Here is a 14043-nt window from a genome sequence, read left to right on the forward strand (position 1 = left end):
TTATTTGTCTATTGTTGATTATTTCATTCACAGTTCTTCATTGGATTGTAGTTCTTTCCCTTATTAAAGCCGTTAAGTAAATAGTCTTGTACATTTGTATTTTCATCCAATTTTCAAATTCTTTTTTGCTTCAAATCAAAGTTTGTGATGTTGTGATTCACTTCGTAGCTAGTTGGTTTGGTTAAGCGAAGACTTTTGGGAAAAATACTTCCGGAACCAAGGCCGCTGAAAAAGCGGATGGACACTGTTGAACTCTGTAAGCATTTGGAATAGCCTTTGCATTTTGGAAAAGGGTTCATATTTAAAACAGGCTTCGCTCTGTCGGACTTATTAATCATTTTGTCCACTTAAACTTCTTTCTTACAATCGACCGCAAGCTCGCATTCAGATCTGCCTTCATCCAGTCAACAACCAATTGATATGACCAAGTCCTTACCATATATATTTTGTTCTTTAATTAATCGATTTCATTTGCATGTACATCAAAATACAGAAGAGAAAATCTGTTAACTCCCTTTACATCGCAGCTGTAAACACATTTTTCACACTCTGCAAACTCTGTCTGCCATTGTCTATTTTAGGCTTTAACTTTTCTGCTTCTGTGGTTAATGAACCTTAATCAAGATCTCCAAAGTAAAAGGCTTGCATCTGTATTCAACTGATTAGCATGGGTTTGTTAGCAATCCTGTGCAGCCTCTATAGACATCATCAAAGTGCTGAGCCATGTTTCTAATGTCTGAAGGTGATGACAATCAGATCATTGGCGCTGACAGTGAGTAGTACCATGTCGTCCTTCATTGTGGTCAGGTCATACATTATTTCTGTTAATGTCACAGCACGCCACTGGACATCTTATACGTAAACAAATATTTGCCTCCTAACGACCACTCAAGAAAAAGTTGCTAGGAAATAGACAAAATCACTTAACCGGCGTATTTTATTCTAGGTGACCTCGAAGGTCACGGTTTCTCTCAGCTGTTTTCTATCCTGACGAGCAGATAAATAACCAAACCACCCAGAAGAAAAGAGTTCAGAGGACTTTTATGTTGAAACAATAGGATGTCTGATTAAACGTGCACATGCACGCTGGAGAGGAAAGAGGCATGGAGTGATGCTGCATGTGAGTTTAAAACCTGGCTCGCTCTATTGAGATGTTAATGAAGCAGATCTGGCGTGCTTTAAGCGAGGGCCACCGCAGGGCCACACAGCTCTCAGCAACGTCCTGCTAATGCCCTCACATTGTTCCCTTGTACCCTGAGAAAGAAGAGGGGGAGGGATGGACGACGAGAGCAGCGCTATGTGTTTTAAGAAAGGGGGTGGGATGGAGAAATACACTTGGATAGGAAAGATCAGAACAAGGGAGAGAGAGAGGGGGCAGACATGATGAAGAGACACAGGAAGGAGGGGGGCCAAGAGAACTAAAATCCAGAGCATGAGCCGAAACGGAGCACAGATGAGAGAGAGAGAGACCGGTGGACCAGGAGGAAGACCGGACCCCTCTCTGACAGAATGACAGGAAGTGGACTCTCGGGAAAGGTGACGTTTTTTTTCGGTCTTTCTTCTGTCACAGAAGACGTCACAAACAGCAGCTGTTAGCATAGATGACACATGTTATAGATGTGCATGCTGATTTAACTCAATAAGCGTGTTTTGCATGTGTCATGTTATCTCTCTATGTGTCCCGATAAAGTCGTGAGGTGTGAGCCGCAGACAAAAGCGAGAATCAGAAATCTGCTAGGGAGACGGAGTTACATAACTCACTGATCTGCAGAGGAGACCAACACGTTACCATGCAATGTGTCTGTATGCTGTGGTGTGATAACACGTACCCCTGTTAGTGTTTAGCATCATATGGAAACTAAAGTGTGTGCTGACACTGTGTGAATATGCAGGGCTTGATTCAGCTGCTGTGTAATGCTGTTGCTGCAAGTTTCCACACAGGCGGTGTTTACTTTCAGTGGCGTATCTGCTCGCATTTTGAGGTCGTTTCTCTGTGTTATGCACACTACACGCGCGCACACACACCAACCACATACACAGTTATTTTTATTGCTTTTCTGATGCTTCTTGATCGCTCAGTGCATCAAACTTGGGGGGGGGGGCCGTGCATGTTAGTGCTAAACATAAACTGGGCTAAATTTAAGCAGAGATCAAAAGGGGAGCAACAAGACTTCGTCTTGTAAATATATTTTTATATGATTTATATTTTATATATATATATATATATACAGGGCTTGACGTTAACTTTTTTTTTGCTCACCAGCCACTGGCTAGTGGTTTTTAAAAGTTTCTAGCCCATTAGCATTTTCACTGGCCACAATTTTGACATTGATACCATGGAGTAAAACTTCCATATGAGATAATATTAAAGATATATTTAATTTGGCAGCAGGTATATTAGGCTGCTGTCACTTTAAGACCTGATGCACAGATCCATTATACTGTTACACATGCGTTTCCTTTCTCAAATCACTTAAAGCATAACTGACTGCGTTTATGTGAATACTCTCAGAGACCAGCGTTTTGGCATTATTTTGTGTGTATTTGACTTTAAGCACAATGAGCAGTAAAAACAAACTCAATTTATTATTGAGAGGCGGCTTTGTGCGTGCACACTTTGGGTGTAAGCACAAGATCTGTGGGAATGAGTAAAATTATGTGCAATCCCAAGCCGAAATTCAAGCCCTGTAACACCAACAATATTCATCCAGAGCAAATGAAACAAGTGAGGGGAGGCGGGTTTGTGTGTCAACTCTATCGGAGAGATGAGAGAGCGAGAAAGCTCAACTGGTATCATGTATCTATTCTGCGGAAAAAATGAGTATTGGATGCGTTTCAGATATTTCAGTATCGAAAAAACAGTTATAATTATAATTTTATATATAACCTTTTTTTTTTTTTCTCTGTAACATAAGACAATATGAAATATACAACCTAAGCTAATTTTAAGAGATTAATGGAGGAGCAAATTGTGACTTCCTCTTTTTATATACATTTTATATTTTTAAAAATACAGATCATACAAAATACACAGCTCGACTTGAACACATCTCTCCCACATGAGCACAATTCAGTCTAAACATATGCAGAAAGCACTAGGTCAAAGCTCCAACACATTCTGCTTTAAAACATCACATACAGCAAATAATCACACCTTCTCATTCTCTCCTGTTCCAGGCTCCTATTCCAAAGAGTGTCCTGATCTCTATTCCCATCTCCAAGTCTTCCGTCTCTCGTTTCCGGAACAGCGTAGAGGGGCTGAATCAGGAGATTGAGCGCATCATTATCCGAGACACAGGAGACAGAGAGGAGCAGCTTATTGTGAGTATGCTTGACATGATTCTGCAAAAACACTCTCTGTTACATAATCTGGTGTCCTCAGAGAATCCCCAAAGACACTGTGTATGTTTTTAACTAAAGTTTTGTTTCTGTTGTGTATGATCAATGCACTTTTTCTCTGCTCAGCCTCAGGAGGCTCCAGACGGACATCGGGCTCCTCCTCCCCTCTGCCAACGCAGTGCCAGCTCCCGCAGCATCGACACGCAGACGCCCCTAGGCATCGCAGCGGGCAGTAACCACAGCAACAGCAGCAGCCGTTCTCAGTCCATCTCACCCACGTTCCTAAACGTGCCAAGTGAACCCTGCAGCGATAGTCCATCTCCCCATGAGGATGAGACTCTGGCTGACGGCTGTGAGAAAGGTACAGCTCACATATTTTCACACCCACACACACACACTCAGGGCTGTTCACATGTCCTTAGGCCCACACAGATCTGCACACGCATTTTCTGCATTGATTGTGTGTGAAAATGTGCGGAATGGTTTTAAACATGCTCAAATTTGTTATATGGTGCTGCTGACAGTGCTACACTTTTATCAGTAGCTATCTAAAAGCATAAACAAAATATTCAGGTGTAACTTCACCGATTTTTCAGCCAGTTTTGTATTGTTACAATGTCTGTAGTATATGTAAATAAGCTATGTTTACTCATTCTCCATGTTACCTGGACTGAGAAATTCACGTTTAATAAACAGCTCCAGGGCTTTCTTTAAAACCACAGATTATACTTCCACATTTCTATCAGATCGACAGAGGGTTATTAACAGAGCAGTTATTGAAAGGGTGGGTTTATCACTAAAAAACAGTATTGTACTGCTTTGTCTATTCTTTAAACAGCATTATGGTAAAAATGGAACACTATGGCAACAGCTACAGCTTTCTAACCTGTATACAACGGTGTTTTGCTTCAGGCGGAATGGACAGAATGGCAGTTTCTTTCAGTTTTTCCCCTCTGTTTGACCTAAAACACTGTTCATAGTCATCCTGTTTGAAATGATGACAACAAACAGGTTTTTCAGATCCCCGAGGCCCGCAAATTATATACAATATGTAGAAAATCAAGCAAGAGAGAAGCCCTGTTTCCACCTGGTATTAAGATGCATTTTCAGTGATCAGATCACAGATGTTCAGCCAAGACACATTACCATTTTCACCTGGTATTATCATGCTTTTCAAATGTTTCTCCTGTGACCACTTGAAACACATACATACATAACATAACATAACATAACATAACATAACATAACATAACATAATTCAGTTTGTGCCATCTCCTGGAATTGAGTTTTTGCAGGGTGCCCGGTATTTAGAATTCTTTGCAAATTTTTATCCACTGCCTACAACTCACTGGATCCTTCACTGGAGACCGAAAGTAACTCACTCCTGCTTAACGTTTACTCTTTGAATTTTTGCACCTGGGAACAATACAAGTCTTCACCATTATGACTAAAAGCAAGGCGGTATTTGTCTCTGGTAAGTGTATCCATAGCAGACTGGTGGGAGTGGTCTTGGACGGCAACATGCCCAGTGCTTTATGGATGTTGAAGTTTTCCTACCTATTTGGCGAAAGGGAGGACAATAGGGATGTGCCCGAAGCCCAAATCCGAATTTGGAAAGGCACGGAAAATGAATAACGGAACCCCTAAAGGGATGTGTTTAGGCTTTATACAGTAGTTTGTTACATTACAGTACATCAGATTTCACTTATCGCGTGAAGAGAGTAAGGTCAGTATCGCCACTCCCTATACACAGAGTACATGTGATCGCAAATTTAAATAAGTGACTATCCACCAATCAGCTAGTTGTTTTTATTTAATTTTTATTTATTTATTTTTTTAATAATGTTATTTTTAATATTTTAGCGATTTTTCCACATTTTGTAAGAGATGAAATTAAAGACAGACGCTGCTTCTGAAATCGAATACTTCTCTACTATATAGTACGTGAAAAACAGTATGTGGACAGAGTAGTATGTCCGAATTTGTAGTGTTCGGAAAACAGTAGGTGAAAAGTACCTGGATGACTTTCTACTTCCGGCGAGATGCTGCAGTGCGCATACGATGGACATTTTACTATCCCATGAGGCCATGGGAGAGAATTTGTGAATGGAGTTGAAGGGACCTAACTGATGCTGATAGGTCATGTGACTGTAACATCATGGCGGATGTAGTACGTCCAGATTTCATTCATACTACACGCATTCGTACTATATAGAACGTACTTTTTTAATGGTCGTGAAGTAAATTTAAATTCAAATGTAGTACCTACTCAGACAGTATGCGTTTTTTTTTGTTGTTGTTGTTGTTTGTTTGTTTTTTTTAGCATTAGCATTAACGTTTTTAGCATGCTAACAGCATCTGCTGTTTGACTGTGATCCGTACGTCTCCCATTCTTTTGGTTATATATATTCTACAAATTGCAAAATGTTGAATTCTGCACACATTTAATCTCCACTAATAAACCTGTCCAAATTGTGTTGTCATTCTACTCAGTTTTTTCTTGTACCATTTTCACAGATCTGGCCCCCAGCTCACCACTACCCAAATACGCCTCATCCCCGAAGCCAAACAACAGCTACATGTTCAAACGTGAGCCACCCGAGGGCTGTGAGCGAGTCAAGGTCTTCACAGAGGAAACACAGTGAGTGCTGCAGTGTGTCCTGATCTGCTGCTTTATCTGCACTCTGTTCTCCACTGTTGTGTTGCAGCATGAGCCTTGAAATGATGATAGCGTAACATTTACACCGACTTCAAAGCTGACTCAGTACTTCTCACCATCTTATCGCTCTCCTTTTTCATCTCCTCAGGGCCAGGCCTCCACGGGAGATCCCACAGTTCCTGTGCCCAGATAGGAACAAGGTCAACTTCATCCCCAAGAGCGGCTCCGCGTTCTGCCTGGTCAGCATTCCCAAACCGCTGATGCCCACACAGGAGCTCAACAACCTCAAGAACCAGAGCGCCGCCCGCCTCACGCCCGAACCCGAGCCGAGAGTCTCGCGAAGAACCTGCATGCTTTCCCAGCAGCCCTCAGGCTCCTCCCCCTCCCCCTGTCTGTCAGAGAGTTAGACACGCCCCTCAATGAGCGTCCTAGCAACTGCATCCACACATTTCAATAATCTAACTTGATAAAGAAAATTTGACTCTCAGAGAACAAAATGGTTATTAATAAACAACGGCTTTCGTTGGGTGAAAAGAAGATGAAACGGTTGCCTTTTTCTATGCACATTTTTAGCTTTGTGCTTGTTCTCAAAGAACAAAGAGGCCATTTTGGGGGTTTTGGGTTTGGGATAAACGTATTTAGCTTTATATTATTGCTCTACCTTTCATAGAGCGAACTTGAGAATGTGTCTTGGATCACTATGAATACGAATCTAAAGAGGTGGCTACATAGATCCGTTTTTGTGAGACACAATGTATATTTTATAATAGTTTGCAGTGGATCGCGTTTGCGAGAATCGTTTCTATCGTACTAGGACCAGCACATCATTGAATACAAATGATGCCATTTCAAGTGAGACCAAGAGACCTGGTAGAATGAATTCTGGGTTGATGAAGGTCTCTCGGACTGAATCGTTGTCACAGTAGCAGGCCTTCTCCGTTCAGTCCAGACAAAAGCAGCAGGGGAGCAGGAGGGACCGGTTCTCTGCCTTTTCTCCTCTTCCTTTCTCACTGGCGGCGAGGAGACTGAAAGGTGTTAAAGATAAGAATAGCCAGTGCGAGAGAAATCGCCACTTGATGGCTACAGGACGAGTGGCCTGTAAACCTGATTCTTTTGTTTGCATAGCTGTAAAATGCGTTTCAAATGCATATGGGTCCAAACTCTGAACTTCAAACCCAGCAGGGAACAAAGTGAGAGAGCGAGAGGAGGGCACGACAGGATCTGGGTGGACAGACAGACGGGATGTTTTCTCACCTCTCACAATGATTAAGCCGATTTAGCTCCAGGAATGTTTGAGAAAAAAAAAGGACACGATAAGAACAAAATCAAAATGCGAAAATGTAATGCATAAATGTCCAGGTAGTTAACAATTCAGATGTTTATCAGAACATTCATGTAATGTTTCCTGTGATATCCAATGAAATAGTTTACAAAGTCAGAGCACATTATTTTCACCAGGTTGATTTAATGCATGCATTCTGGGAAATTTCAGTCAAATATGTGTGTGTATCACTAGATTCAAGCAATTAAAAACAGCACAGATTTTCTGTCCGTTTCCGTGTCTAAATGAACTAGGCTGCTTGAATTGCTGTCATTTTCATCATTGTCGAGCATTTAGGCTGATTTCCTGTGCTGTAGTTGTTTTTAATCATTATTTTGTAAGAAATCAAATAGTGTCTGATGAAAGATTTATGCAGCTCACGCAAGTGCTTCTGTAGACTTGGCCAAAGAGAACATTTCCTGTGGCTCAGTGACAGTCATTGTGGATAGAAAAGATAGAATTATAAGGCGACTTGGAGGGTTAGTTCACCCAAAAATGAAAAGTCAGTTACTCTCAGCCTCGTGTCCTTTCAAAACTGTATGACTGACTTTCTTCTGTGGGACATAAAAAAAGATTTTTTATTTTTTTATTTTTTTTATTTTTTTTTGAGGAATGTTTCAGTGTTTTTTCTTTTTGGTCCATACAATGGAAGTCAGTGGTCACCAAAACTGTTCAGTTGCCAACATTCTTCAAAATACCTTCTTTTATGTTCCACAGAAGAAATGACGTCATACAGGTTTGTACGAGTATACAATGACAGAATTTTCATTTTTAGGTGAACTATCCCTTTAATGGACAATACTAGTACTAGTTAAACACTGCATGAGTCCATTACAGGAGTCATTTCGGGTTTCCAGCTTAAAGCTCAGAAGTGCTGTCGAAAGGTTACCAGGATAACGCACAGGTCACGGATTGTCTGCTTGTGGTTTGGCTCGTGATCTTCTCTCTCGCTCATGTTCTGTGCGGTTGTGCTTTGTGTGCAGGGTGGGGTTCCTCACAGTTGTTTTGTTGGGAGGCATTTTAGCAGAGTTCCTGTTTTTTCTTGTTCACTGTTGTAGTTAAAGGGATAGTTCACACAAAAAATGAAAATTTTGTCATCACTTAGTCACCCTCAGGTTGTTCCAAAAATGTACGAGTTTCTTTCTTCACAAAAGAAACCAGAGACTTGACGGAAGCCATTGACTGTCATACCTTTTTTTTTTTTCCCCCCTACTATGGAAACAATGGCTACCGTCAACTGTCAACATTCTTCAAAATATCGTCTTTTGTGTTCAACGGAAGAAAGAAACTCATACAGGTTTGGAACAACTTGAGGCTGAGTAAGTGATGACAAAATGTTCATTTTTGGGTGAACTGTCCCTTTAAGGTATTGTTTTGAGCTTTAAAAAAAAAAACATGAACCCTGGGATATTTTAGCACTTTTATACCAGCATTGTGAATCAGTTAGGGCCGTACAGGGCCTCCATGTTTGAACTGAAATAAGCTCACAGCCTGTGATTACTATCGTAGATCAGTACTCAGGAATGTAAAAGCAGCAATCTCTTCTGGCAACGGCACAAGAATCCAAACGTTTCTTGCTCAAACACAAATTGATAATGTTTTATCAAGCGCTTTGTATATCTCCTTAGGATATGTATTGAAGTAGAGAAATCTCTCGCCGTAGGGCCAATATTAATATACTTTTATATGGGTAGTGGCCTTAAGTTTGTCTTTCTAATTAGAGCGGAATATCAGTCAGATATTAACAATCCATACGTACAACTTATTAACACGGGGACAGTGATGTATGATGGGATACTGTGTTGTATGATGTCTGTCTCAGTGGATGTTTCTGCACATACTGTACACCATGTAGTCTCCTGTGTTGTTACATCTATGGAACTCAACAGAATAAAGTTGCACTCGCTCCAAATGTCTGAGGGTGTTTTTTGACGTGTGAGTTGAGTTTGGGGTTAACCGCTTTTCCAATAATGTCTTTGTTGGATGATGTGAAGTATGATCATTAGTTGGAGCTGGTATCAAAGACAACCAAAGAATATTAAACTAAACCGTCCAAACTTAAGCATCATTAGAAATGTGTTTCATCTCTCGCTGAGAACCAGAAATGTGGAGTAATGAAAATATTTGTATTTTGGCACTAGATGTGAACATGTGTTTTTGGACGGACTCACACATGCCACCTAGTGGAAAATATGCTGTAATGATGCATGTCTTCACAGAAGTATGAAAATAATTTGTTTTCAGTCCTCAGGCTGGCTTTTTTCTGACTTAGTAACTAGAAGTATGATTGGTTTGAGGAAAAGTCAGGTCTAGGAAAAAAATATATTAAATACTTTCTGCAGGAAAAAAAAGGGATTGATACTTAAATTCATGTGAAAGTACTTAAGCATCATAATTAACATTATATTGTTTCTTAAAGGGTTAGTTCACCCAAAAATGAAACTTCTGTCATCATACCCTTATGTTGTTCCAAAACTGATATTTTAAGATATTTTAAAGAATGTTGGTAACCAGACAGTTGACGGTAGCATTTGACTTACGTAGTAGGAAAAAAATACTACCGTGGCTACCGTCAACTGTCTGGTTACCAACATTCTCCAATATGGGTGAGTAAATGTTGAAAATTTTCGGTTGCAATTTATTTTACAGTATGTGTACTAACAGTGTACTTACCTAAGAAAGTACTGGTTAATATAAGGTAACTACATGAGGGTAGGTTCAGAGTTAGTTGTTACCCAGTTATTGTAATAACTATAATAAGTACATAGTATGTACATGGGGAACAGGACTGTTAAATAAAGTGCTACCCAATTTTCATTTTTGGGTGAACAATCCCTTTAAATTTGAGGTCAGTAAGATTTTTTTTTTAAAGAAACTAATACTTTTATTCAGCAAGGATGCATTAAGTTGATCAAAAGCGACAGTAAAGAAATCTGTAATGTTACAAAAGATTTTCATTCCAAATAAATGCTGTTCTTTTGAACTTTCTATTCATCACATATGGGCCATTTTACAGAATTGGTGCAAACTGTTGTCCCACAACCAAAAAACACATTTAAAAAGCATTTAAGTATTCAAATATTAGATGTTTACCAAGTTCCTTCTAGTATCTATTGAATTCCACAATAATATTTAAAATATCAGTAAGCTTAATATATATAAAATCATCATTTATTGGGTACTTTCAGTTGGGAGGTGGCTGTACCGAAACCTAACCCGTAAACATGTCACTACCGAAACTGTATGTTTTAGTCCATTGGCTGAGACTGATTTTAACCACACTTCTACATTTTTGATCAGGAAATATTACTGTGTCCCTCTCTCTCATATATGATAGGTACCATCATTTTGAGTTAAATGTGTTCAAAAGTCTGAAAATCTGTGCATAACTTTAAGGAACGTCACTACCAAACACCTTTTTTTCTGCAATTAAGCAAAATATTCCATGAAATTTAGTTTTTATGTGTGTACAACTGTTCAGAACTGTGCTCGGTAAAAATGTGCTGGTTAGCATCTTTGAGCTAGGCTTAAAAATTGTCACAACCGAAACGTGAAGTTTTGGTTGTGACATCATTGATTTTTGAGTGTTATTCGATATTTTTTTTTTTTTTTTTTTTTTCCTGTGTACAACTGTTCAGAACTGTGCTAGCTAACCATGTGCTGATTAGCATCTTTGAGCTAGGCTTAAAAGAGTCTAAAATTGTCACTACCGAAACTTCACCACGTTTCGGTTGTGACTGTTTCGGTAGTGACAAAAGGAAACATATAATAATTTATTTGGGGGAAATAAACAAAATTTTAGTACAGTTATAAAAATCATTAGTATTTTAATATGTTTAGTAGTGTTTTGGTATGTGAGTTAAAATTCTATAATGTGATGTGGTCGCCACCAACACATAACTGTCACTACCGAAAATGTGCAGTCATGACCGAAATATGAGATGTTTTGTCAAAAATAAAGTATATTGAATTATCAACTAATATGTTATTATAGTGTTTGGTTCAATGTATATTCAAACTAATGAATCCTTAATTTTGACATCAGTATGATAAACTTAATGCCTTTTACAAAGAAAGATTGGATTCAAAATACAACAAATCTCATAAATTACACTTGAAATATTGTTAAAATTGTAATTGTTATTGATTTACCTGTGAAAAAATATATTTACAAGCAGGGGTGCAGGAGGAATTTTCAAAGTAGGAGGGACCAAACTGTAAGCAAAAGCCCAAATAGTAAGATCAGATTTCCAGATATCAGACCACCACTTCAGGCTCACCATCGGACCACCATCATATATTAAACTTGCCTGATCATTAACCTCCTAAGCACTGGGACCGTTTTGGGGATTTCCGCCTGGATTTGGCGTACCCAAATTGAAAAGCTTCCCGTACCCACATACAGTGCTCTAAATACAAAATCTTGGTGTCATTTTACAGGAAGCCCTTTGAAGTTACATAAAACACTCTTAAAAGTGATTAAAATAAATTATAGTATATATTGTATATAGTATACTTAAATAAAAAGTCTCCCCATACCATTTACAGTGGTATAAATCCAATATTGCAGTGTTATTTTACAGAAAACCCTTTGAAAATATATAAAACACTGCTGAAAGTGATATATATTACAGTAGTATTTTTTTTGTCTGTGCTATAATAATCAAACAAACAAAAAAAAGAGGCGTTTTATGATTTTATTCTTTCAGGAGACACAAGACTCTATTACAATCTAGAACATCCTCCAGATTTGTATAATTCCTTATATGTGCATCATTTTTTGTCACCTGTGTTGAGCATCACCTCAGCATCACCCGTCTGCCTCCTGGAGATGTGATGCCAGCTGTGCCAGCAGCTGCTGCTCACTAATCTTCAACAGAAACTGAAACAAAGAACTGTTACTGTTTATACACACAGTTTTTGCACTGTAATATTACCCATTTCACAATATCAAAATGTAGATTTACTGAAATGGCAATTATATTCAAGTTTGCATACTTGCAGACAGCTGTGCAGTGTGCAAGTAGCCTTGCCATATCCCAAACTTATAGTTTTTAATTTTTTTTTTTTTTTTTGGTAAAATAACAGTTTATCATATTGGTTGCTGTTCTTTCACATTTTAAAATAATAATAATTCAATAAAAATGAGTATAAGCCCCGTTGCTAGATGTGATTATCGAAATCAAAACAGTCCATAAACTATAAATCCTCACGAAAACTCACAAATACATCAGTCAAGCCAGCTCGCGCGTCAACCGGAACTGAATGTGATAGATCAGCCTGTGTCAAATTTCTCGGTTTCTGAATGGACGGTTGGCTTGATTGACGAACGCTAACTTTCGGGCATGGTTTATATACCATCGACGTGTCCTGCACGCTTGTTAGCACGCTTTGATCGATGGTTTGGAGATTGCGTGTTTCTTTGAGAGCGCATTTCCTGATCCGCGACAAAACCGTTGATTATTTACGAACGAAAGCTCACAGAAACGTGAAAATGGTCTCATTTGAAAGAAAATATCCTAAGCTAGGTTGTAGCTTTTTTGATACTGTTTTAGTTTGATACTGACTTAAGCAGCCCTTATCAAAAGTGCGGGGGTCAATTTCTGTCTTTTTAAAACTGCAGGGGTCCTGACCCCCCGTGCCAACGGCGCGCCTGTTTACAAGGTAGATGTAAACAAAATCTTAATAGGTCAATGTAACCCTTCTTATTAAATTATTTATTATTGTGTTTCGGTAGTGACAAATTTGGGGAGAGGAAAAATATTCTACAACTTTCTGAAAATACAATATGAGAATTAACTGCACAGTTACTAGAAATGTGTAACTTGGATATTATACAATTTGCATACATTCAAAATTTGTGGAAAACGACATTTCCAACTCTGACTTTGAACAAATTCTGTAGAATGGACCATGTATTTTTGATCAAATAAATACAGCCTTGGTAAGCAGAAGAGACCTCTTAAAAAAAAAAAAAAAAAAAAAAAAAAAAACATTCAAAAATCTTTCAAATAAAATCACCAATTAAAAATTGTAATTTTCACATTTGAATCACATTTAAATCAAAAATCACAAACAGAATCTGACATTTTTCATTTCAATCTGGGCCACTTTCATACGTGGACTCATAAATGATCTTCTCATATTGATATCTCCATTCACTGACTAGAACAACACAGATGAACTGATGAATGAACCCTCTATGGAGTTGACGAGTGAATCCATCAGTACAGGAGTGATATGGAGCGGGTGCTGTGGTCTTGTGTGTGCAACAAGTGTAGCTGGAAGGTGTTTGAAATGGTTCAGTCATGCAAACTCTTCAGCCGTCGTCCACTGACACCCCCTCCCTTCTCTCTCTCTCTCTTTTTGTAAGGTCTTTTGTGAATGTAGGGGCAAAAATGTTCACACGGAGGGCAGTCCAAACAGGGGCTTTTTCCCCAGTGACTCCCTACCCCACCTCATCCCCCGCCAGAGACAGGACCATTACACAGCAGTATTTCAGGTCAGTCCCAGACATCAATCCCACAATGCACCTCATTGCCTCATGTTGCATTTAAGCCCCACAGACACATAATGAGCCATGAGGATGCAGGAAATAGACCGTTGATGATCTTGTAGGTGCACGTATGGCACTCTTTTGTAATTTGAAACTAAAAGAAGGAAAAGGACCTGAAAGAAGCTTGTCCGAGGGGAGCCCACATAATTGGACATGGCGTGTGTTTAG

The 14043-nt window shown here is 39.0% G+C and overlaps 1 protein-coding gene across 2 annotated transcripts in view; it reads left to right on the forward strand.

Annotated features, from left to right (window-relative positions):
- fam117bb (family with sequence similarity 117 member Bb) overlaps window positions 1-9231 on the forward strand; it is a 48716-nt gene extending 39485 nt beyond the window's left edge. For both annotated transcript variants that reach the window (XM_051905889.1, XM_051905888.1), the window contains 4 exons: window positions 3178-3321; window positions 3466-3700; window positions 5857-5980; window positions 6147-9231. In XM_051905889.1, the coding sequence (XP_051761849.1) occupies window positions 3178-3321; window positions 3466-3700; window positions 5857-5980; window positions 6147-6405 (762 nt within the window). In that variant the 3' untranslated portion in view covers window positions 6406-9231. The remainder of the gene's footprint in view (window positions 1-3177; window positions 3322-3465; window positions 3701-5856; window positions 5981-6146) is intronic.
- Window positions 9232-14043: the final 4812 nt, after the last annotated feature.

Source organism: Ctenopharyngodon idella, chromosome 9 (genome assembly GCF_019924925.1).
Source record: "Ctenopharyngodon idella isolate HZGC_01 chromosome 9, HZGC01, whole genome shotgun sequence".
In the NCBI taxonomy this organism is placed as follows: Eukaryota; Metazoa; Chordata; class Actinopteri; order Cypriniformes; family Xenocyprididae; genus Ctenopharyngodon; species Ctenopharyngodon idella.